At 50.6% G+C, this 23,562-nt stretch overlaps 7 protein-coding genes across 7 annotated transcripts; 1 reads left to right on the top strand and 6 right to left on the bottom strand.

Moving 5' to 3' along the window:
* Positions 1–1,654: 1,654 nt before the first annotated feature.
* BCR38DRAFT_422127 (zinc-binding dehydrogenase) lies at positions 1,655–3,431 on the top strand. The gene is made up of 5 exons (XM_040859487.1): positions 1,655–1,800; positions 1,966–2,023; positions 2,088–2,901; positions 2,955–3,050; positions 3,135–3,431. Exons 1-5 carry the CDS (start codon positions 1,789–1,791, stop codon positions 3,223–3,225), a joined length of 1,071 nt encoding a protein of 356 aa, XP_040720384.1. The 5' UTR covers positions 1,655–1,788; the 3' UTR covers positions 3,226–3,431.
* A 6,376-nt stretch (positions 3,432–9,807) lies between these two features.
* Positions 9,808–10,758, bottom strand: BCR38DRAFT_332752 (kinase-like domain-containing protein; the record flags this gene model as incomplete). The annotated part of the gene is made up of 1 exon (XM_040855181.1): positions 9,808–10,758. A coding segment is annotated over one exon (951 nt), but the record flags the coding sequence as incomplete, so codon positions are not given.
* A 2,085-nt stretch (positions 10,759–12,843) lies between these two features.
* BCR38DRAFT_503996 (concanavalin A-like lectin/glucanase domain-containing protein) lies at positions 12,844–14,384 on the bottom strand (the record flags this gene model as incomplete). Its single annotated transcript, XM_040864889.1, has 3 exons — positions 14,025–14,384; positions 13,073–13,971; positions 12,844–12,864 (listed from the first exon to the last, which is right to left on the bottom strand). The coding sequence occupies exons 1-3, from the start codon at positions 14,104–14,106 to the stop codon at positions 12,844–12,846; spliced, it is 1,002 nt and encodes a 333-aa protein (XP_040720382.1). The 5' UTR covers positions 14,107–14,384.
* Positions 14,385–15,111: 727 nt separating this feature from the next.
* On the bottom strand, positions 15,112–15,531 carry BCR38DRAFT_406038 (uncharacterized protein; the record flags this gene model as incomplete). The annotated part of the gene is made up of 1 exon (XM_040858009.1): positions 15,112–15,531. One exon carries the CDS (start codon positions 15,529–15,531, stop codon positions 15,112–15,114), a length of 420 nt encoding a protein of 139 aa, XP_040720381.1.
* Positions 15,532–18,419: 2,888 nt separating this feature from the next.
* Positions 18,420–19,979, bottom strand: BCR38DRAFT_503988 (uncharacterized protein; the record flags this gene model as incomplete). The annotated part of the gene is made up of 2 exons (XM_040864888.1): positions 18,420–19,275; positions 19,488–19,979. The coding sequence occupies 2 exons, from the start codon at positions 19,977–19,979 to the stop codon at positions 18,664–18,666; spliced, it is 1,104 nt and encodes a 367-aa protein (XP_040720380.1). The 3' UTR covers positions 18,420–18,663.
* Positions 19,980–20,095: 116 nt separating this feature from the next.
* On the bottom strand, positions 20,096–20,855 carry BCR38DRAFT_422116 (uncharacterized protein). Its single transcript, XM_040859486.1, has one exon. The coding sequence runs from the start codon at positions 20,727–20,729 to the stop codon at positions 20,478–20,480; it is 252 nt and encodes an 83-aa protein (XP_040720379.1). The 5' UTR covers positions 20,730–20,855; the 3' UTR covers positions 20,096–20,477.
* Positions 20,856–21,339: 484 nt separating this feature from the next.
* BCR38DRAFT_521215 (putative MFS drug efflux transporter) lies at positions 21,340–23,204 on the bottom strand (the record flags this gene model as incomplete). Its single annotated transcript, XM_040865184.1, has 2 exons — positions 23,045–23,204; positions 21,340–22,981 (listed from the first exon to the last, which is right to left on the bottom strand). Exons 1-2 carry the CDS (start codon positions 23,131–23,133, stop codon positions 21,340–21,342), a joined length of 1,731 nt encoding a protein of 576 aa, XP_040720378.1. The 5' UTR covers positions 23,134–23,204.
* Between the last annotated feature and the right edge of the window lie 358 nt (positions 23,205–23,562).

Raw genomic sequence — 23,562 nt, 5'->3', positions numbered from 1 at the left:
GCCATTCGACGAATGCCAATGACGGTTGAGGCCTTCTGGCCGATTGCGACGACTTGGTCCCATAACCATAACCCTGACACTTTGTGTCTGTAAGAGCTCCCATAGCCCAGTGTGCTCCTCTGGAACCCGTGGCATTTCAGAGAGCACTCTGAACAATGCTTTATTCTTCCTGAAAAAATCGAATGATATACTGGCAAATGTGAACGGTAGTTATAAGGGGTTCGATTTGTCTAAGGGCCCTTGTCTAATTTCTTTAAATTCAAACGTATGTTAAGCCTTCGTATGCATAGTGGGAAAATAAGTTCGTCCGAATCACGAGAATGAGCGAGATGGACTGCCGCCAAGCTGTATACTATATGTAAGCCTGTTGCCGTTGTTATGGTTGTTGGCTATTCAGTTCCCATCGGGACCTCTAATTGGTTGCGCTGGCTGCAGGTGTAACAGCCCCTCCGGTCGCGTCCCAATTGGGATTCCGCACCGCGATTGTATGAAGCAAGCACGCGGTCGTTCGCTATGTTCCTGTTTGTACCGTCGTTCGGGCCGATAGGACGACGCCCCCGAGCATATGCGTGAAAATGTCCTGCGATTTTCGCTTATCAAGTCTGCAGCCTACTGAAACAGGCAACTGAAATCTGACAACAGGTTGTTGAGTCGGTCGATCCCCCAACCGGGCCAGACTTCGAACTCCAAGAGACGCAAGAAGCCTGAGGCAGGCCGCGACTGGGCCACATAGGCGAGCGAGTCCACCAAGCTTGGTTCCATGCCATGGCCAACTCATGTCGGCCATGACTCGACGGATGACGCGACAAAGACTCAGCGGGACTCGGCAATTTGGTCGGAGCTCGCATTGTCTGAGCCTTGGAAATTTTGTTGTTCGGTGCATGCCGTCAACGAAAATTGAGATTCGGCCGTTCTGTCGGACGGGCATGCGTTCCCGGTTTGGCCGCCCTGACACGGTGAAAGCTTGACCTTTCGACAAACCCTGGGTGGGGTGTTCCCATGGTATCGGGAATAAAACGGGCGCGGCTGAGAATATTTTCAGACTCCAGACTGCCAGTGACGTGTATCCGAGCGATTTCACCGGGACGTCCGGTATAGGGCCTATAGGCTGCTACCGATGCGCCAAGTCAAGATCAATGGGACCGAGCGAGTGAAAAGCCAACGCGAAAGTCCATGTGTTCTATTTTCGAGGTATGGGAAAGTCGGGGGTCCACTGCGAATATCGTGTCTTGCCAGCGTTTGCCGCTGATTGACAGCACTGCATACGCATGCTGTTCTGGATGCTGACCTGACATGTATACTAGTGCATAGGCGCCAACTAAATTGCAGAGGATAGTTGGGGTCGGTCTTTGATAGGATGGTGGGATGGCCTGCCCGGATTCGCAGTCGTTGCCAAGCTGGGCTGTTGGGACGAACTGTGGGGTGCGTCTGGACCTTACCGGGCCTCACCGGGCCTTACTGGGCCGCTTGTATCGACCAGGCGTGACGTCGTACGATGGCCACGGTCGCACGGCGCGACTGCATGTGGGTCGACCAGCGCAAGCATGCCACCGACTCCCCGAAAATCCTATGATCATCAGCGCAGTTATATGGGCCTAGAGGGAAATGTGTGATATATAAGCGCACTTCATCTTGGCTTTTCGGTCAGGTGGTGGTATCCTCATTGCCTCTTTGGTACATCCTCGTCACAGCTTTCTTCACTATTTAAACACACACCGTTACACAACCCACACAGATTCGAACTACACGCACATATTCTCAGACTTGTTCAAACACAATTTGCAGAAGATGAGCGCCAAGGTTAGTAGCGTGCTTTTAAGAAGCATCCATGCCCCCGCCCGGCGAGTCGCATTGCTAGCACTGGCAAGTGAGTGTGCAAGGCGCTTCACTACCGGGTCGCGGAGGCTTTGCGCGCCGGGCAATGGGATGGCCAACCGTTCTCACACTCACACTTTTGATTACCAGGCAGCATCCGACGTTCCTAAGGAGCAATGGGCACAGGTCGTGGAGCAGAAGGGCGGCCGTACGTTTTCCCCTCGTACCCCTTTTTTACGCAACGCCGTCACCAATACTGACCTGTTTCCCAGCCGTGGTCTACAAGAAGATTCCCGTTGCCGAGCCCGGCCCCGATGAGGTCCTCATCAACATCAAGTACAGCGGCGTCTGCCACACCGACCTTCACGCCATGAACGGCGATTGGCCCCTGCCCGTCAAGTTGCCCCTCGTCGGTGGGCACGAGGGTGCCGGTGTGGTAGTGGCCCGCGGCTCTCTCGTCAAGGATATCGAAATCGGTGATTACGCCGGTATCAAGTGGCTTAATGGCTCCTGCATGAGCTGCGTCTACTGTCGCCAATCCGCCGAGTCCGTCTGCCCCTCGCCCGCCCTTTCCGGATACACCGTCGACGGATCCTTCCAGCAGTACGCCATCGGCAAGGCTGCCCACGTGGCGCGCATTCCCAAGGACTGTGACCTCGCGGCCGTGGCCCCTATTCTGTGCGCCGGCCTCACCGTGTACAAGGCTCTGAAGGAGAGCAACGCCAAGCCCGGTATGCACGTCGCCATTGTCGGAGCTGGAGGTGGTCTGGGCAGTTTCGCTCTGCAGTACGCCAAGGCCATGGGTCTGCACACGATTGCCATTGACGGCGGCGAGGACAAGAAGCAGGTGTGTCTGGAGCTCGGTGCCACTACGTTCGTCGACTTCGCCACGTCCAAGAATATCGTCGCCGATGTGAAGAAGGCGTCTGGCGATGGGCTTGGTCCCGATGCCGTTATCTTGTTGGCCGTCAGCGAGAAGCCTTTCCAGCAGGCGAGCGAGTACGTCAGGAGTAAGGGCACGATTGTCTGTGTTGGACTTCCCGGGAACGCCTTCATCAAGGCACCCGTCTTCGACACGGTGGTTCGGTGAGTCGGTTCCACACCTGGCCTGGGAACTGTGTGAAACTAACCAGCGACAGTGAAATCGTCATCAAGGGCAGCTACGTCGGAAACCGCCAAGACACCGCAGAGGCTATTGACTTCTTCAGACGTGGACTAATCAAGGCACCGTACAAGTAGGTCCACCGCACCCCCTTTTCTCCATCCCCCAACTCCTTTATTCTCCAGTCGGAATTTGGCTGACTTTCATTCTCACTTAGGGTTGTCCCGCTATCCACGCTGCAAGATGTATACGACCTCATGATCAAGGGCCAGATTTCCGGTCGCTACATCGTCGACACGGCCAACTAGAGGTGTCGCATAAAAGTGTGTCGTCTGGTAACCAGTCTGACGAATAGAGAGGGTTCATTTCTGGGGGAGCGGAGCATGCATATACGGGGGTGTTTTTGGGAGATTTGGGCATGGCTTGCCACGGGCATTGGGTTGGGATGGTACAACTCTTAGAGAATCGCTATTACGCTGAGATATCACTGGAATTGAAGTTGCATTGAAATTCGCTCTACTCCTCATTTGCAGAACTGTGCTGGCTTGACCTTGGCTTGTGTTGAGATTATTTTCTACACGATTTACCATACCTGTGTAGTTAACAACCTACCTCCCGCTCCATCTTTGCATCATATTATCAAGCCGCCCCATGAAAAAACCCGACGGGCGTAAACGGAATCAGTTTTTGCACTTCATCCAGAAGTCCGGCCTTGGGTTCGGGTCTGAGATCTTGAGCACGGAGAAGCGGGGATGGCGGTCCACTGTATAAAGATGGAGATGCGGGTATATAAATAAAATAATATTAATAATAATATTAAATACGCCGTAGGTGTTAACCCTCGGTACCTCTACAAGTACTCCCTTAAGGGGCTATAGATGATATAGCGGGCCCTTAAGCCGCGTCGGGCGGTTATACAGGTAAACTTGTAGCCAAACGACTACTAAACCTCCTGTCCCTCCCTAAGTCTGTGCTACAACCCCTGCCTGAACTACCGATAAGTGTGGTAATATGGCGCTTAAATTCGTCCTCAGGGGTGGGATACTGCTGATATGCAGAAGATGCTCGACTATTTTTTGTCGCGACAAGTCGTGGTATCTGCTAATTGGGGTTCTCATCGAGCGTATACATCTCAACCATACGCTCAAGTAGATAGACCGTAACGTGGTCTAGACGCTCGCAAGAATCGCGGCGAGAGGGCGTGCTGCGCGCCTTATATCGTGAGGGGACGGGTTCGCCGACGAGCGTTATCGGATAGGCGAGGTCCAATAAGGGGTCGGATTAACGATTCGAATTCTGGACCGGCTGTCGAGTTATATTCCGCCGGCGTAGTGCTTGACGGTCGACTGGCTAGTGCGGGTATATAATTATGTGATGAAGTGTGGGAATGACATGTGAGCTGATGCTTTAGAAAGCGCGGGAAAGCGTACGGCAAAACAGTCAAAAAGCAGCGGTACTGACATTTGGGAAGGCCAGAATGAGCCATTGCCATTTTTTGGTAGTGGCTGTCGGGTCCCAGTGTGGGAAGGTACACATTGTGCGATACGGTTTTGCATAATCCTTTCTTCGTCTTTTGTGGTGTTGGTTTCATAGACAGAGAACCAATGCGTTGTATCCGGAGACAAAGCCACTCAACGCAATGGTGCGATTATTAGAGACAAAGAGGTTGACAAGGAACTCTTTATTCGGATTTCTGAATCATTATACGTAGGGAATGAAACATGAAACTTTGGAGGATTTTTAAAAGGACATGGGATCAGTAAACTTGCAGGAGTGCTGAAGTAATAAGCATAGAATATTATTTGCAAGGGAAACCCTCACGGTGAAGTTATTGTACTAATATTATTGTCTCGTAATTCGCCTTTACAATCATAATTGGGTTTATCAGCAACACTTTGGCAATAATCCATGTCTCTCATTCAGCGAGTTGTGAGTGACCAGAGGAGCGCAGCTCCAAACCTCTAGTCTACGACCCCGGTCCAATCCACAATCCATGCGTCAATCCTATCTCTATAGTAGCCCGACGAACGACGGTATCTGACGCAAGCAGCACCCATATCCGTAGCCCGAACAAACATGTTCTCATACTCAACCTTCAACTCTTCCTGAAAATCCCTTACGCCGCCCTCGCCCTTCAGCGCCAGCGCCTCCACCTCCCAGGTCTGCAAAAACGACCGCATCGCCGCCTGAACTGCGGCCCACCTCAGCTCCTCGTACCTGAGGTTTGAATTCCATTTGTCGATGATGGATACAGCCAAAGCCACGGCTTCGCTCCGCATTTCCCGGGCGTGCTTCAAGATACGGTTCAACGGACGTCGTGGTTCGGGTTTGGCTTTACGGCGGGCTTCTCGGCTGGTGGAGGCTAGGTATTCAACACGGGCGACGATGGAGTCGTGGGTTTTGAGAAAAGTTCGGCGCTGGTACTCGGGTGAGAGGAGGCTATAGATGAAGTTGCCTACTTTGATGAGGGCATCTTGCTCTTTTGGGGTTAGGTCCGCTAAGGCCGAGGTAGGCTGGGCTGTGGGAGGTGTAAGAGGCCGCGGAAACCCTTGGCTTCTGTTTGTACGAAACATTGCGTTATTCCTGGGGTTTGCTGTGCTATGAGTTCGTTATCTGATGGCACTTACAAATGCTGCTGAATATTCTCACGAGTGGATGGTAAAGGATGGAAACGGGGCAGAAATCCCAACCAAAGGAGCTGCTAGGTGAGTCGGGGGGGGGGGGTTATATACTACTTGAGTTATGTATGGCCATAAACATTGTTTCCAACCCTATGGGATAGTCTTGAGATTCCAAACTCTTCCCTGTACATCTAGAAGATGAAGAATCCTGTACCAGAATTCCATCGTGACAAAGGGTTCTGGAGACGGAAATATCGTGCGAAAGGGGCTGCCTCCTATTTGCATTTCTTTATCCCCAATGTGTTCCCAAGGCAATGCTATTGTATTTCCCATAAACGCAGACTACTTTCAAACACTGGTGATGTATGGTAATGCAGCATTGTGAGTTGTTAATCTCTGTGAATTTCCCCACCCGGACCCGTAATGTGTCAGGCCCCAGGCTAGGAGAACTTTGAGCATGACCACAATAGCATATATCCAAAGCACAAACCAAGACCTTTCGAGTCCGCAAGCGGCTCCCTAGTAGCTGTTGATCCCCCAGCTCCCAAGCACCCGACTATGCTAGATGCCGCCTGTGCAGTAACATATCTTCTCATATTCAAGTCTGTCGAAACGCGCATGTCATCTAGGTACTCTGGGTAAGCAAGACATGGGAAAACAGAAACCAAGTTATTCAAAATCCCTACAGTGAATGCCCTGGCAGATGTCATGACCGTCAGAAATTGCATGACAAGCATCACTGAATGTGCTGCACCCTATGAGGTGAAATAGCGTAAAGTTCATCAGTATTGCGGCACGTATCATCAATGCCAATCCGTGCTGTCGAATACCTCCAGCCACACCTGATGGTAGATATACCAACCCACCTGTCAAGTAGCCGAGCTAATGTATCTCCACAAACTGAGCACCAAGCGATATTTGAAGTGTCATCTTGACTGAACAGGTAACAACATATGTCAGAATAAACATGCGGACGAACCAACCACGGTAAAAGTAGGCTCTACGCCATTCCAAGAATAGCCACAGAAAATGGAACGATATCCACAACCTGAACTGTGAACTTGAGCTCCAAGGCTAATAGACACACTACCAGCTGGCCTATTGAATAACTTACGAAGTATGATGCGAGGGTCTCTGCGAGTCAATCTCGAAACGCTTCTTGGTCAAGTCGGGATCGCGTGTTCACATCGCTGAAGCAGCGACATTGAAATACATCACAGAGCACACATCAGTACCCGCATCCAAGGTCGACTGTCATGGAGCGGGTCCAAGGTGAGCCGCTGGCCAAAGGGTGGGGCAGCCTACCGACCGAGTCGCCCCAGATGGTCCTGTCGCAACTCAAGAGCATGCGTTGCGAGTTGCGGAATCTCGAACCTCCTGCCGCGACAGGCACTGCCGTGGGGTCTTGTGTGGGCGGACCGTTGTGCGATTTCCACATTCCACACGCGCGGCCACGCTTTAGTCCCGTCGACACCATCCCACCGATGGCTACGCGAAGGCCTAGACCCATCGTAGCATCCCCACCGTGATGACGACGGGGACTGGATGGCCAGACAGCACGGTCCGTGGCCCCATCCCGTTTTCACCCGTAGTGACTTGCATCCAGCCAGCATTTTTGTCCGCGGCCACAACATCGTTGTCATCATTGACTGGGAGTTCTCTGGCTGATATCCGCACCATCGGGAGCACCCATTAGCGTGGTACGGTAATCGTCTGTCCATGGATTGGCAGGATGTACTCGGCGAATTCTGCAGCGCTAACCGGAAGAGCTGAACATGGAGATCGTGCGTCAGAAGTGGTGGGGGGAGTCCGAAGTTGAGTTGTTGAGCACTGCGGCTGCATGCAGATACGGGTGGTGCTCTTCGGACCAACACTGGCCAACACCGGCCAACGCCGCCGAACGCCGCGGCGCAGCATACTCGAACAAGAGCCAATCGAACCCCATGGTAGCGAAAATGCACATCAACTCCAAACAAAAGTTTGTAATCCTCTCAACGCCTTGCAGATCGGCCTTGAGGGTGTCTGCATCATCTTTGTTCATGTATTCTTCTTTACACCCACCCCAAGCGTGCATTTTTTTTGTTCATTAGAATATTGTCGGGCTTGGCTGGTTCCCTAATAATGTCCACCTCATCTAACTTGGTGATTGCGTCGCTGATGTGTTTCTCCTAGCATCTGTGCATGGCCCGCTCGGCACCATGCACACCGACTGCAGAGTTGCGCCTTTCATAGACATAAACATCGGGAAGAAATGGAAAGAAGATTATGTCGCCATTGTACTTATACACATTTGTGTCCGCATCATGGACTTTTGCGCACCTCAAGCCCACGGGCCAGCATTCTACCTCCCACGTACACATCCAACGGGAAACAACTCGAACAAACGTATACTTTCTTACAGATATACTCTGGAACCCCAAGGCGACACGAACATCAGACGCGTCGAAGAATCGCGTCCACTTCTTAGCATCGTGCAGGAAATTTTAATTTAGTCGGGGAAAGGCGTCGACAGAAAAACTTTTGTTATCAGCATGATCTCAGATAAGCTTGAAATCGTCGTCTGGGAGTTTGCCCTGGTTTCTATTAGGCAAGAGATAATTCGATCGAAGCTGGGTGGCTTGAGCGGTGCGGATGTTGTCCCTCCAGTGCAAGTCGGGTGAAGATGGTATAAGTAAATCGTCTTGCTCCGCGGATGGCAATCGAAAACAGAAGCAGTTGAATCGCTGTCTAGATCAGCGGTCGTTATCCTGCCATAGGTTTAGGCTTACAAGAATGTCAAAAAAGAAATTAATCTCTCAGCCACTCATGTAACGGGAGGAATTGAAGTATATATGCTTACACATATCACTTGATTGGCCTAAATCCAGTATGCGAAAGGGCAGGAACTCAAAAGAGAGGAAAAACAAAGAGCAAGAAGATGCTGACATCTCTCAGGATTGACTTGCGTCCCTGAAAGACAGAATACAATGGGCATAAGTCAATTGCGTATTACAATAGGCAAACAAAAGTCGGTTTTGAGCACATTATTCAGCACTAGTAAGCCTCTAGTTAATACTGTTCACATACACATCGCCCTTAATGATCGCGACATGAACTTCACAGTTCGAGGAGCATCAATTGTACATTACCAGACACGGAAAAACATGAATGCACCTAGTTACTTTCAAAATAGATTACATGGTTCTTAGGAAATCATCCGCTGGCCATGGGCATTTAGTTCTTTTGGGCCCTCACAAGTCCCTCGAGATTATCAATAGTCGAGTTTTCTTTGAGATGATACGTCAAAACCCAGACATAGCATTGAAACAAATGTAAAGATACCAATGGATAATATCAACCATTATTTGTTTTTCTCAACAAGCCATGGCTTTCTCGGAGATGTCAACCTGGCTATGTATATTGAATGTGTTTCTAAAGTCACTCCTATTCTAATGCGCTAATTCATACACTTAACTTCACGCCCTCGAAAAATGTAGACGTGGCAGATATAACCTTGAACCGGAAATACACGAGGCTCGAGTCACATGAATCGAATCGCGACAGCCTGGTGAAGGTCATGAAAAGAAGGATTGCGTAGATAGTTGAAGCCAACAGGACACCAAAAAGCATTGGGAGTAAAGCGTCCCAAGGCAAAATCCAGGGCCAGATGTTGCAGAGCAGTCCCATGGATCGGTACTTCGCCGACCAGCCCACCCTGCGCCGTACATGGGTTTTCTTCTTCCCCGTGAACCACTCGTGCTGCATGATTTCATCGAGGGTCATGCGGTCTTCGGGATCGTATTTGAATATCCCATAGAAGAGGTCACCCAGGATCGGGATCTCGTCTTTGGGGAGGACAAAGGGTTCCCAGACTCGCCCATGCTCGCCAACGCTCTCATCGACCGCGCCATCAGGCTTATATACTTCTGTCCATTGACCACGATCCAAGTAGAGATGCCCATGAAGATAGTCGTGATAGCCAGTGTCCTTGGTCATTTTTTCCCATTTCTCTTTGAACCATTCAGGCGACTCCGTTAGAGGCTGGGGTCCGTGTAGCCAATCGAAGACTTTTCTGAATGCCGCAGTTCTGCTGGCCTTGGCCATACTGTCTTTACTGCTCTCTGTGTTATCCGCTATGTATTGGCCTTCCTCGTCCTCTTTTGGGTACTCTTCCTCTGGCGTTCCTTCCCACCAAAGCGCTCGGTAAGGCTCAGGAAGAGGGCCGAGTAGAAGCTCTAGCGTGCGCGCCCATTTTCCCAGTTCGTCATCCCATATCGAATTGTGTACTCTTAGTTCCGCAATAGTGACGGCCAGCGACCACAAATCACTGGCAGGGCCTATCAGCAAGTCTGGGAAGTTGTGTTCGGGCGCGCCGTACCGCGTAGGGATGCCAGTAAACTCCGCCGGATTAGACGCTTTGAAGGCCACTCCGAAGTCGACAATGGCGATGTTGTTCTGGATGGGAAGAGCTGAAAGATCTACTGGCTTGACGAGATACTGCGGGTAATTTGGCCCATGGTATTCTTCACCATACCAGTCGGACGGCACAGTCCATGGCCTCTCAACCAAGGTGATCATTTCCTTCTTGCCGAGGCGATCGATGGAGTCCAAGCGCAGGAGGATGTTGGAGGGCCGGAAGTCACCGTGGCAGATGCCGTGCTGGTGGAGGAATGCCAGCCCCTGCGCAGCTTGAAGGCATATATGTTTGATGGTGCCCACATCCTCATCCAATTGTGTGTCTATCGCTGGGCCCAGCAGGGGAAGGACAAGGGCAAGGTGTCGACCGTTTGGGCCCTCAATCCAGAAGTGATCGATCGGAAGCTGGATGTGCGCCGCCTCCCAGTCGGCAGGACCCAGATTGCGATTTTTTAAATATTCGACAAGCAGCAGGCCCGGATTCTCTGGCTTTGAATGCTCCGCTTTAATGATTTTGACAGCTCTCCATTTGTGGGTGTTTGTCTCTAGACAGAGCCAGACGGTGGCAAATCCCCCATCGCCGAGCTTGGCAATGACCTCAAACCGACCGTCCAAAATGTCATTTATGTGAACAGGATGGAGACCGCCATGGCCATAGTCACTTAGAGGCTCGTGAGGGGGTTCTTGGCGGTCCAACCGGGATGGATAATCACTCTCGGTCAGGGGCAATAGGGAAACGAGACCTGACTGGAGCGGCGAGCTTGGCCTAGAGGTAAAGTCTTCGGGCTCCTCGCTCTCATGCTCGTCTGGATCAGATAGGGTCATTTCTGGCTTTTGATTTTTAAATTCAGCGGGGAAGTCAGTATCATGAGTTGCCCCCGTTGATTCTATAGCCAACCCGGACGCTGCGAGGCCTTTTTTCGTTTCCTTTCCCGGTGTGGTGCATTGAGCGTGTAAATAGGGGGCATCGGGATGTTTAGACCACCCGACCTTTGCAGCTGAACGGGGATTGAGGTTATTGGATTTATATGGCGACATGATTGACGTCTGGTTGCGGGCACGATATTTTGGCCGGAGCAAACAGTTCGAGGGAGTCTAAAATATATTGAAGCGCTTGGTCACTTCATTGTCTCAAGCTTTATGAAACATGGCATTACCAGGGAAATCTGTGAGCCACTTGTTTGATTCAAGTTTACATTCCAGAGGAAATAAACAGGGAGGGAACATCGCGTATGTCACAAAACAGAGTGCCTCGTCGAGGGATTGGAGACGAGCCCGCCAGATGTTGAGACAAAGCAGCTGTTTTCGTCTAAATTTGGCTTTGAAAGAGGAAGGAATGAATGAGATTCTTAGGCGACGTACGTAGACATGCTAAGTGGCGTCTATTGCAACAAAAAAACCTAGCCATCATCTTGTTGCTATTAAAGTCAATTATCCACAAAGAAAATATCAATATCCAGGTCGTAGGCGGGAATGATGTGCCATCAAGTATCATGTGAATAATATACAACCTGGCAGGCGGCTACAGCTTTTTCGCTACTCAAACTGAAAGCATTTCATTTACACCCTACTTAATCTAAGAGAGTCTCCTTGTAAAACTGCCATTCTTAGCCAGTGGTTTACGTAGTTCTAGTGTCGGCCACAAAGGAAGGAGCACTGAAGTCACATAGCCGGATATGCTATCGAGTCAACCTTTTTAGATGGAATGCTGGATAACGAGCAAATTAAGAGTAACAGGGTTCAGGAAAGATTATGAAACCCCCCTAAATGTTGAAAGGATACAACTAGAAACATGAACAGAATCTCTAATTCGTCAGTCCTGGAGTTGATACATAGGTGGCATGGTTTGACAGGTACCGCTCCAGAACGGAAGCTCAATAATTCTAGACACCCTAGAACCACGTCCTATATCAACTATATACCAACTGAATTATGTGAAAGCTTGAAACTCTACGAGGATACGAGATATACGTGAGAAAAACATGAAATGGCCGGAAGGTGATCGCTTATGTACAGCTGTGGTAGCTGCCGAACCCTGGAGAGTGGTGGGATTAGGAATAGTAAACTACTCATTTGCATGTTCACATTTATATGTGTAAAAGTACAAGTTCCTGATCAATATGTCTAGATAAAATGGCTCTGCGACCTGAGGGGCAGATAAGTCTGCACATGTGAGAATCTAGAAGCTGATGAATCATGGGCATGGAACAATGCGGAAGAAATGGTGTAACCTTGCGTATGGGTTACATATGTGTCAACCGGCCGAGAACGAAACTATCATGGCTAGCTTAACTGTTCATTTTGGGTCTAGGGCACGTTACAACGTGACTGATAAAGAAGCGCTCCCTTGATCCTCCGTCTCGGCAGAGCTGCAAATACCGTAAACCTGGGTGTTCTTGGTTATATGGACTGTGACCAGCCAAGGCCGGCTAATGGCCGCAAAGTACCAAGTCAATTCAATCCCGATTGCTTCGTTTGGGCCCATTGGAACCGATCATCCGAAATTCTTCCAGATGAGGCTTGGTTTACACATTCGCATGTTCGCGGTCAGTCCAGGACGAACTGGAGAAGAAATGTGGTGCGCAACGGCCCTTTTATTGACTAGGTGTGGGTGAGTTTGGCTTCAGACATGGAGGGGTAGAAGGGAGGCAGCCATGGATTGTAGTATTTAGGGGCACCTTCATAGTACCAACACAGCCACCAATACTCGGGATCCGACATTAAGACCCGTGTGGTGCCAGTTTTGCGGTGGTAGGTCGAAGAAATCATTAATGTCAACGTCTGTCTGTGTCTCAATCTATCGAACAGTCACACGACGGAGAGATGGCGGCAAGGTGGATCCTAATGAAAAGAGCAGGTGAGCCTGGAAGCAAAGCTTGCCTGCTTCCCATGGGATGCGTCAACTCGCCCTCATGAAACTCTGGACGAGGCCTGAACTGGTCATCATCTCCCTACATCTTTGGGTGCGGGGCCTTGGACGTCACCTAATTCCCTTCACCGTTATGAAAACCAAGCTGGAAAAATGGGTACCTCTCGAAAAAATAAAACACCCTCCGTCGGAAAATGTGTCTACAATTTATCTGAGATTTCTAACGCGCAACATCCAATTCATGCGGCACTATATTACAAAAGAACATACTAATGCCACAACCACCCGTAACATGATCGAGCCGGCTACCGTAATACTCGCACCAGAAGTACCCGTAGTCGAGGAGCTGCTAGAAGAAGTCGAGGAGTTGCCAGAAGAAGTCGAGTTGGACGATGACGAAATGTCGGTCCCATTGTTACTGGACGCATACGTAGAACTCGTCGAGTTAGTGGCATCCGAGCTGTCAACTTCAATGCTCGAGTAGGCGCCCGTCTTGTCGCCGTACGTATAAGTAGAGCCAGGGTTGTAGTTGGTGATCTCAATCTTCTCAACATACATGGTGAACGGACCATCATCGTAATCCGTCTCACCACCCGCCCATTCGATCGTGCCCGCATTCTGAGTGCTGTCACCGCCAGCCCAGAGGCCCAGCTTCACCCGCATCGGCGTCTGCGGGTAATTCTCCCCTTCCAATGCATCGGCGTACGCGAGCGTGCGCACGGCAGTCCCGTCAATGTACCACGTCGTCGCAGCGGAGGTCCACTCAATGGTATAGTTGTGCGTCGTGTCCTGGGAGTCGGTCACGTCGACGTAAGTAGCGCGGTCGTAGCTCGTCGTGTTGCCCTTGCCGAAATAGTTGGTCTCGACCTCGTCTACCGACCCGCCAAGCCACTCCCAGTCGATCTCATCCAGGTCGTCCGACTCGAGGATCGCGCAGCTGACGATGCCGGTGCCCGGGGCGGCGCGCATGAGGACTGTGATCACGCCGAAGAAGATGTACCAGTTGGATTGCATGGTGGGGGCGTCGCCCGACTCGGTGATAGTAAAGGCGGCGCCGCTCGAGTCGTAGCTTACGCTGCCGTAGGTCATGTTCCAGTCATCGCTGGCGCCTTGGGTGAAATCGACGGAGTAGGTGCTCAGGTTCAGACCGGTATCTGAGGGACATGTTTCTGATTCTTGTTAGTCTGGAACTTAACCATCGTCCAAAGTTGGAAAAGTTCACCATTTGTCGGGTTGCAGTCTGTGTAAGTCTGCGCAAGCGTTGAAGAGGCGAACGCCAAAGCCGCCAGGCGACGGATCTGCATGGTAGCGAATGTGGCTTGAACGAGTGAATAGGGTGATGCCAAGAGAGGAATGAACCCAGGAAACAATGTCGTCCGTCAAGAAACCCGCATGGCACAAGACATCAGGGCTGATGATCTACTTGTACGCCGAATCTTTCTTGACCATCCCCGCTTTTCCTCCTCCTATATCCGAGCTCTCGGCGCAGATCGCAACTGCGTTTCGGGATGTGGCCTGTTAATGCTCCTGATATTTGGGATACGTGCTGGCATGGGCCAGCTGGAAATATCCTCCGCCAGGGAAGGGGGGAGGCGTTGACTCGACAAAAGGCAGCCGATTGAAGCATTTTGCGTGGCTGTGTACCATCACGAACAGCGGTTGCCCGGAGCCGCGTTGGAGGTTGACGTACGCCTGTGGATCCAAGCGATATTTCAACGCAATGCGGGCAAATATCCAGTGGAGTCGCGGCCCGCAGGTGCAAATATTGAGGGTTAATTCTTGTTTGTGATTGTTTTTAGACAATTCGTTGACCTTTTTGCTATCGTCGATGGACTGAGTCTCGTATAATATGGATAATATGGGGATGAAGCTTATTTTTAGCCAAGCACCGTTGACAAAATGGCTTAGCTGATAGGCGAATCTTGCATCGCAAAGGAGATACGTATTGGTCGAAGTGGATGCGCAACTTACAAATTTCTCTTAATCTAATTGGAAACTGGTCGTTGACAATGTTTCGCATCCTCATTTATCATATTGCAGGGAGCCTTTGCCAGTCGTTGAACATCTGGTGTGAAAACTAACTTGCTATAATCCATGCCTCGGTCAGTTATAGTCTGAACTATTGTGATTGAGAATATAGCACAGGACAATGCAAGACTTGTTGAGCCTGAACTTGCAACCAACAAGCTGGTTACCAACCTACAATCTCCCCAAGAGATTCCCCTTTCGGCCCACCAACCTTCCATTCCCGAACCAGCAGGAACGTGAACAGCCTCCCTAACCCCCTGCCTTACACCCCCGCCTGAAGCTCAAACCCAGTCACACTTAAAACTCTCCCCCTCCACTCCCTGAAAGCACCCAGGCATCATGTTATCAATCTTCGCGCCTTTGCAGTCCATGCCGATATAGATACTGCAATGCCCCTTCTCTCCAATGTACAGGGCATTCCAACTGAACCCCCCGATGTCTTCGCATCCTTGCTTTGCGAATCCCCAGTTGGTGTAGTATCCACATTCGATGACATCGTCGTATGGCACTTCCCCGATGTTTTGGCAGTGTGACGACTCGGGGAAGTCAAAGTTCCCAAAGTCGTATATCAGGTAGCTCTGGCTGTCGTGGCAGGTGTCGGAGCGGAAGCTGATCGTATGTAGGGTGTTGGCGGTGGGGACGGCTGAGAGGAAGAGGGGCACTAGGGGGACTAGGTGAAGGCTGAAGTCGGTAAGACGCATGGTGTTGGTTCAAATGTAACTCGGATGTAGCGGTCTTTATGCTTGATATGTGTCACTTGAAATGAGTTAAGTGTGTTCTTGATGATCGAATATTGCCAGTAAAAGGGGACTAACTTATTGGCCTTTCCTGTGACAGAGACGGTTGATCCAAGTCTCGTTGGCTTCCAACTTCACTGCCCGTCGGGATGCGACAGGTTAGTTTATATGGTAGCTGTTTGGACGACAACAAACAAGCTGCTGGCCACGAACTGGATCAGCTGACGACTCGACGCAAACAACATGATGTCCACTGGCTTATCTTCAAGATGGCTGAAAGTTATTGACAGCACAATTGCCGCGTAGTGCAAGCTCGCTTGCCAATGCTGTGCTGGACGGCCTCAGCCGTCGTTTGCGTCCCATTGTCTTACCCGACACCGTCTTGTTGGCCATCGTCGAACAGATTACCGTGGACTTTATGCTTGCAATACACGTGTAGATAGTCAGACATATAGAATGTACAAGTCACTTTGATTGGATTAGAGTACATAAAGAAGGGCTCCCGGATCTTCGCCCGTGGATTCCCCATCCTTGTACGACGTCTCGTCCCAGTATCATGTATGCCCCTTTCTCAGAGTTGTGCCGAGTTTCCATTGGACACAGCCAACGCGGGATCCCAAGGTGGCCATATTGACTTTTAGTTGTGCGCGTCGGTAGTTGTACGCCAAGCCTCGATCGACGCTGGGTTTGCCGGTTTTTCCTCTTCCGTACGAGATGGTCTCCAGGGGAGCAAGGGTAATGGGCGCTCAGCTCGATGTAGAATGTGCTGTCGAACTTGCGGGTGGAGGTGCCGGGTCGTAGCAAAGACCGACTGAGCCGACAACGCTGAGGCAAGTGTAGAGGTAGCCAAGGACCACCGCGCGGTGAAGACGGAATTGGGGAAATGATACAAAAAACTTGATATCAAGGTAAATATCCCTACGTGTATTGGGAACGACAACATATAATTTCACTTCTTGTGCACACATCACATTTTCCTATCAGCGTGTTCCTACTCCTCCAAACGATACCCGAAACCTAATCGACTCTGCCCCCTATCCTGTCCTCTCTTTGACAATATTCGCCGCATTCTCCGGAACCGCATGAACTGTAGACTGTAAATGCTCCGCCGGGATCAGGGTCATGATGGAAGTATCCATGATCGACAGCCTTGTCGTCCCATAAACCTCTAGATCTGCTCCCACGCGTCCCCTAAGGTTCTCAGGCATCATAGCACAAGACCCGCTCAGGTGCGCAAACGATCGCCGGATCACACAGCGAGACGGAAAGCCATGATGTCCTCGCTACTCTCGGCCTGCGGGCCAAGAACCAGTTCAGTCAGTTCGTAATCTTGCAAACTGGGGTCTGCGCAAAACCCCCGCACGTAGCGGAAAATATCGTTCAGAATGAGCTTATCGGCCGGGTTCGAGAAGCTCTTGAATTGGACTGCTCGGTTGCCGCCAGAATTCGAGCGTGATGGTCCCGCGGGAAAGGGCTTCATCAAGGCACCTGCGCTGAAGTCGTCTCCATGGACGAGTATCTGGGCTGTGGTTGCATCAGTGCCTGGGAAATGGTCGACAGGATGTCTTGTTGGGCTTTCAAACCGACGAAGAGTTCCTTATTCTTATAGACTGAGGGGAGGTAGTCAGTTAGTTGGGTTTTGCGAGATGACTTCGTTGAAGATAGAATCTCGGTAATATGTAAGCTGGTTAAGGGTGATATTCGCCGGGTTGTTACAGTTTGCAGCTGTGTAGTTGTCGGCGTGGTTGGTGATGCGTTCATCCCAGGAGCTGGCGTTGTTCTGTGTAGAGGCTGCTCCTGTTGCCAGAATCGCTTTTTTGGTGGCTGAGAAGTCGGAAATGCCGTGGTTCTGGCGGAGGTAACATGGACGCCAACAGCTGTGCGGTCTTGAACGAAGTCTTATCGACTCTGACCGGTAATGAGCTGCAGATTCGGCCTATCCGCTACCGGGTCATACGAACGTACTCCTGTTGCAAAATTCAGAGTATTCGGTGTCCAGCGAAACCCAATCTCACTGACCTCGGCTTTATTAGCAACGGCATTACTTACACATCTCAGCAGCAGGGTAAGTGGCCACTGCGTGCGGAATCTTGGTGTTGAGACCATCATCGATGTAGCCGTCGTTTATAACTAGGATATTTCCTACGACATGCAATCAGCTTTAGTAGTTTAATACACAAAAGAGAAGAATAATCAGAGAAGAAGGTGAAACTGGTGGGGTCAACTGCTTAATCATTGAGTGTTGCTGAGACGGTTAGCGATCACGAGGCCGCTCGTCCCACCCCTGACAATGACACAGTCGTATCTATCAGCGATACTTCAACGATAAGGCTGGTTCTGCTGCAGATTATATGGCCTGAAATTTGCAAGAGCGCTTATCCACCAAATGCGAGCCACGCATATGGTCATGAACAAGTTTTAAAATTCCGGTCAACAGCACCTGCAGACTTTTCGACATGCTCTGGTTAGAGCCAAGGAATTATGCGAAGGTAAATAATGGGGCGACGAACACGGGCCTTATAAGGACCTGATAGTTGCTTTTTTAAGCGACATCATCGTTCGATGCGATCGTGTGGAATAATGCGCGGGGTCTTCCCTTCGACAGCTGCTCTGCTACGTGAGCATGCAAGACCATATCCGAATAGCTCTCGGCGGCATCAACCCCAAGGGATGCCTTCGATCTGTTGTGCATCTTTTCCAGATACTGGTTTAAATCTACTGGGACACGTGCAGTTCATTATCTTTACAAAGGAAGACCGATCAAAATTCAAAGGCGAAGAGATGAAAGTTATGTTGATCCAAGTGACAATGACGGTGACCTACCTAGGAGGAACTTCGGAACCTTCCATGTCACCGGAGGCAGCAAAAGCACTTAAATTGAGAGGCATCTAATACTTCAATGCAGATATGAAAATAGAAGGACTATGCACTCCAGACCATCGCTTAGCTTCGTGTGAGTCGCCTATCCTCCCGCTGTAAACCTTCCTTGCTGCCCCGCGTTGTGAACCCGGTCGCAGAAGCCTATAGTTGGTGCCGTCATGATTTGACACGAAGATGCCGCTGGTAATAACATACGAACATTCATCCTCAAACTTGTCAATCGTTCGGTGGCTGAGCTAGACGGACGCCCAGTGGTGCCTCAGACGCAGAGGCACTTTTATCAACCGAGTCCGTAACGTAGCCCGCAACGCACCGAAGCATGGACCTGAAATGACCGATGGTCGCGTCTAGGTACGCAATGTTCGCCTGTGCTAGAGTACACGGCTCATCACCCAACTCTGCCACCTTGCTCCGACAATTGGAATTAATCGACGTCAACACCGTGCTGGCTCTTTGTACTAGATCCATGACCAGCATGGCTCTGAACTTGGCATCATTAGACGAGACTTCATAGCCACCGAAGGTAATCTTGACGGCGCCATCGAGATCGGATCGGGCAATGTATTCAAAGCAACAGGATGTCTCTTGGAGGATGGTCATCATCATGAGCAGGTCTGTGCAGCTGACTTGGCAAGTGGTGCAGTCGACAAGATCCTGGCAGCCTCTCATCATTTCGCTTGTCACTTTGAAGATTTCGTCCAACCGTTTGTCTCGCATGGCGCTTGTGACGATGGGCAAGAGAAGCATCAGGTTCGCTCGGCATAGGCAGCTGGATGCGAAAGAGACAACCCCGTTTTGTACCGAAAGACTGGAAGAGCGAGCTAGAGACTAAGTACTCGTACTGGTACTGTCACTATGAAACAGTGAGTTGTTGTTGTTGTTGCCCTGAGTGACATTCTGAGGCGCCGGCTTGTCCAGGGACTGGAACAGGTCCAAGTCACACGGTCCTGACTGGTTCAGAGACTTGAAAGTCTGCTCCTGCAGAGTTTGTTTGATCAGTTCACTGGGGACGAGCATGGCTGGTCGTCATGGCGACTCACATTCAAGACTGGGTCTATGGGCCTCCAGTCAAAGTCATTCATGCTGTGATGGGGCATCTCATTCACCCAGTCCGCCGACGGCATGGACTCAAGTCCCATTCCTGACACATAAGGTGTGTGTACCGGTGGGGATTGATCTGGTGCATTGATATTGAACTCCAGGGGCATTTCCTCGCTGGTAGTTCGGATTGGAGACGGCCATGCGACTGCATCATTCGGCAAACGGCGAACGCTCTCTGCGGAGAGTGTGGAAATTCCGGGGCCCGTCTTGGCAGTGTATCTGCAAAGGAGGCCACGGGCGATGCACCTATGACATTTCTGCTGCCCAGTGCATTTGACCTTGGCCTCACGACAGCTTTCGCAAGCCGTCATGGGGCGGCGGACCAGCCCTTTCGACCCACCACGATTAGATCCCGAACTCTGCCAGTTAGAAAAGAGATTTGTGGGGATCCATCCATTGTGACAAACACGAGCGGTACGATCCGGCGGCATGTTATCTTATCATCGACGGCGTTGGTGGCCTGTCTAACGGCTATTCGTCTAGGAGCGAACCCCAGAGATGTCAGATCCCCCCACCGTGAAGGGATGTTAAAGATTTCAGCTTTATTATCACGTGCTTCAACCCTAGAATGCCATGTAGATGCCTAGAGGCCGGTTAAATGATTGATTGGTCGAATGCCTACTGGGATATATCTGGTCCACGACGTTCCACACCGACAACAACGAATAATCTGCGAGCCGCAGCACTTTCGTCATCCCTTGATATAATTGTCAAGATTGCAGTTTGGCAAAATCTTCGTTATATGAAGAAAGGGATCCTCCCGCACTAGTTTACCACGCACTGCGACCGTCCTCCTGTAGATACCTGTCGAAACCTTCCCTCCACAATGAAGGTGTGGAGTGCTATAGGGCCAGTCTATGGCCCTCAATGCGGTCTAGGCCCCTAGACACGCGAATCGCGTTTAAGTTTTCACACCGTTCAACATATTTTTAAACGCTGGCCGGGTATATAGAGGTCAGTGTGATTTTGTAAACGCACGCAGAGGGGACGGAAAGGTTTGCGCAACGACAGCAAGGGTTTCCACCAGAACACTTGACTCGTGATCGTCTGCAGTTGTTACATGAGGAATTGTATGCAGGTCGGGCCGGGCCATGCATGACTGGAGTCCGCGTCGGAGGCTGGCAGGTGCCAGCGTTCCATTGTGTCGTGTACGAACTTGGTATCTCGATCGAGGTGACCATGATGCTGCAAGAGTTGCGTTGATGCTTAGAAGACCACTAACGGTTTTTGGACAGGAGAGACCGATAACACAGATTTCTACCGTTTTGATTGCTGTTACACGCAAAGGTGGTCAAAGATTTGTGAGGTTGTAAAAGCATGACATTCTATCTAGTCCTATGGAGCACGAAGGTTGGACTTAGTCCCGAAGGGCTAAGTCACGTGGTAACCTTGGTGGTCTTGGCAAAGCCCACCAAGGTTGCCTAACACCTATTTTATACAAGACCAAGGTGTGCTTCTCTATAAGTTCTGTGTATTCTAAGCGATCATGGACATGACTTCAGAAAAACGTAATCTGTGGTCACAAGAACAAGATTAAAACCTACAAGACTCAAGATTTGTTAAACATTAATTTTGACCTCCAAATTTATCATCAGAGACTACTATACCCACGCCGCGTCGATGCTAGGGGACTTGATATTTATGCTTAGAAGGTGAATGAAGAATTCCTGTTTTTTGACGATATTGACATCATGACTAATCTAGACGAAGTCCTCTCTTGACGGAATCTATGTAAAGAAAGCCGCCGTCTCAAACTGACCCATCCTTCCCCTGGACCCACACCTCCACTGCCTAAGCTCCAGCAGCACCAGCATTGATGAACAGCTTTTCTTTTCTCATGAAGAAGCTCAGCACGGTGACTAATGCGCCGGAAGTGATGACAAGAATGTACGTCCTGTCAATGGAGCTTATGATGGCATCCAAGACTCTTGCCCTCACATCCGGGCCAAGGCTCTGCAGGAAACCCCCTGTAGTACCTTGAACGGCCGCCTGTATCTCTGAAATGGGGACATCGGCAAGAATCCGCTGGATCTTCGTCTGGGATTCGTTCAGGAATATCGAGTTAGCAATGGCGAGCGAAACGGTATTGCCTAGGAACTGAGCGAGGGTGATGAAGCCTATAGCCAGCGGTACGCTCTCGGGGTCCACCACAGCCTGGGCTACGGAGAAGGAAGCCTGTATCCATAGTCCCACGCCAACGGCGATGAGCACCGTGTATCCATATATGCTGCTTTCGCTGGTGCTCTGGTCCACGGTGTACATCAAGGCACCGCCAGCAACCGCAAACAGTCCACCCACGGTGTACCATGGCATATAATAGCCGAATCTAGCCATCAAAGCTCCGTTGACGAAGATGAAGACGACAAGGACAACAATCAAGGGCAACAACCGCACGCCCGCATCAAGTGCGCCGTCATTTCGGGTAAATTGGAAGAAGAGAGGGACAAAATAGATGGGCGTGAAGGCGGCCGATGCAGAAGCAGCGGTCGTAGCGAAGAGGAGGAGCACCGTACACGAACGGAAGAACTGGACAGAATGATGCGGCGAGACTCGGTGGTGAAAATTGTGCAAACATGCTGAATTGCCAGGAGAACGAAAAGCGCTCCGGTGGTAACGAAGAGGCCGATGATCTGTCCGGAATTCCAAGCGTAGACGATACCACCCCAGTTGATGGCCATGAATATAATCCATCTCTTTCGCGTGCTGCATATACGCAACACCCGGGCGGGGGTCTTTGCTGGGGAGCAGAAAGAAATAGGCAGGAGCGCCGGCGCCACCGATGAATAAGTTGATGTAGAAGGCCCATCTCCAGCTAACGGAAGACTCCTCGAAAGTGCCTCCAATGACCGGGCCAAGCACGATGCCTAAACCCCAGGCCAGTCCGGTAGCGGATACACACATCAGACGCTCTGCCATGGTGGTGGTAACGGCGATGAGAGTCATGACGCCGATGTAAAGTCCTGATCCCCCAATACCGCAGATGACGCGTCCCACAATCATGGCGTTGATATTGGGCGCAGCGCCGCAGAGAGCGGAACCGACTTCAAAGATGACCACATTGAAGATGTAGAGCCATTTGGACTTGAACTGGCTGTAAATGCGACCCCAGTCCATGTTAGTCGCCGTTGCGCTCATCAAGAAGCCGACACTGAGCCATAATAAATTCTGCAGGGAATCGAACTCCTTGACGATGGCGGGTTGGATATCGGCGACGATGGTGGCGTCGAGGGCGTATAGGAATATGGAAGATAGAATAACGACTGTCGCCACCATCCACTTCCATCCTGTGATTTCTCGCGGGAGTGCCTCAGCCTTTGGCTGTTCCAGCTTCTCACTGTCGTATGGCAGGGGTGTACCGGGAATTGTGGTTGTCCCCGCCACGTTGCTGTCGGAGGACGTGTGGTCGTTCTGGGAGGCTGCCATGGTGGAGCTGCTATTTATCGAGGAAAGTTTCAGCTACATTTGTAGATTCAGAAATTCATGCCGGCCTACTCACAACCAAAACTTTCGACCTGAAACGCAGAGCTGTCCTGGGAAGTTGTCGGAACTGTCGCAGGAGCCAGACTGCAGCACGGAGCGTGGCATTGACAAACTTCGGTTTGGGGATTTCTTACATATGGAGCTCCAGAATAGCCGGTACTAGTGATGGTTGTTTGGAGTGCGCAAGAAGTGCGCATGGAATCAGAGTCTAAGTACCTTTGTACACAGAGTGCTTGAAGCTCAGTTCTTAATACATCAGGAAAACTTGCGATTTGTCAGCATGCCGCATGTTGAGATGGGCGTGTTTGTCGTTCCGTAGTATAGACATCAACAAACTTGAGTACCTGGTTGCACATAACGTACAACCCCACCTTTCTGGCCACCTAATCTGCCAACTACAACAACCTTCGGCACAACAGATTATCGTCGGTATTGGCTATTATTATACAATGCATCGATATTCAGAAAATTCGATTCAAGGCGCTCTCAACGATATCAATCAAGGGATATCCCAGCGCCAGGCTTCCCTCCGAT

This window comes from Pseudomassariella vexata, assembly GCF_002105095.1.
Source record: "Pseudomassariella vexata strain CBS 129021 chromosome Unknown BCR38scaffold_2, whole genome shotgun sequence".
NCBI classification, from domain to species: domain Eukaryota; kingdom Fungi; phylum Ascomycota; class Sordariomycetes; order Amphisphaeriales; family Pseudomassariaceae; genus Pseudomassariella; species Pseudomassariella vexata.
The sequence above is the reverse complement of the archived record's forward strand: the minus strand, read 5'-3'. Positions and strand labels throughout refer to the sequence as shown.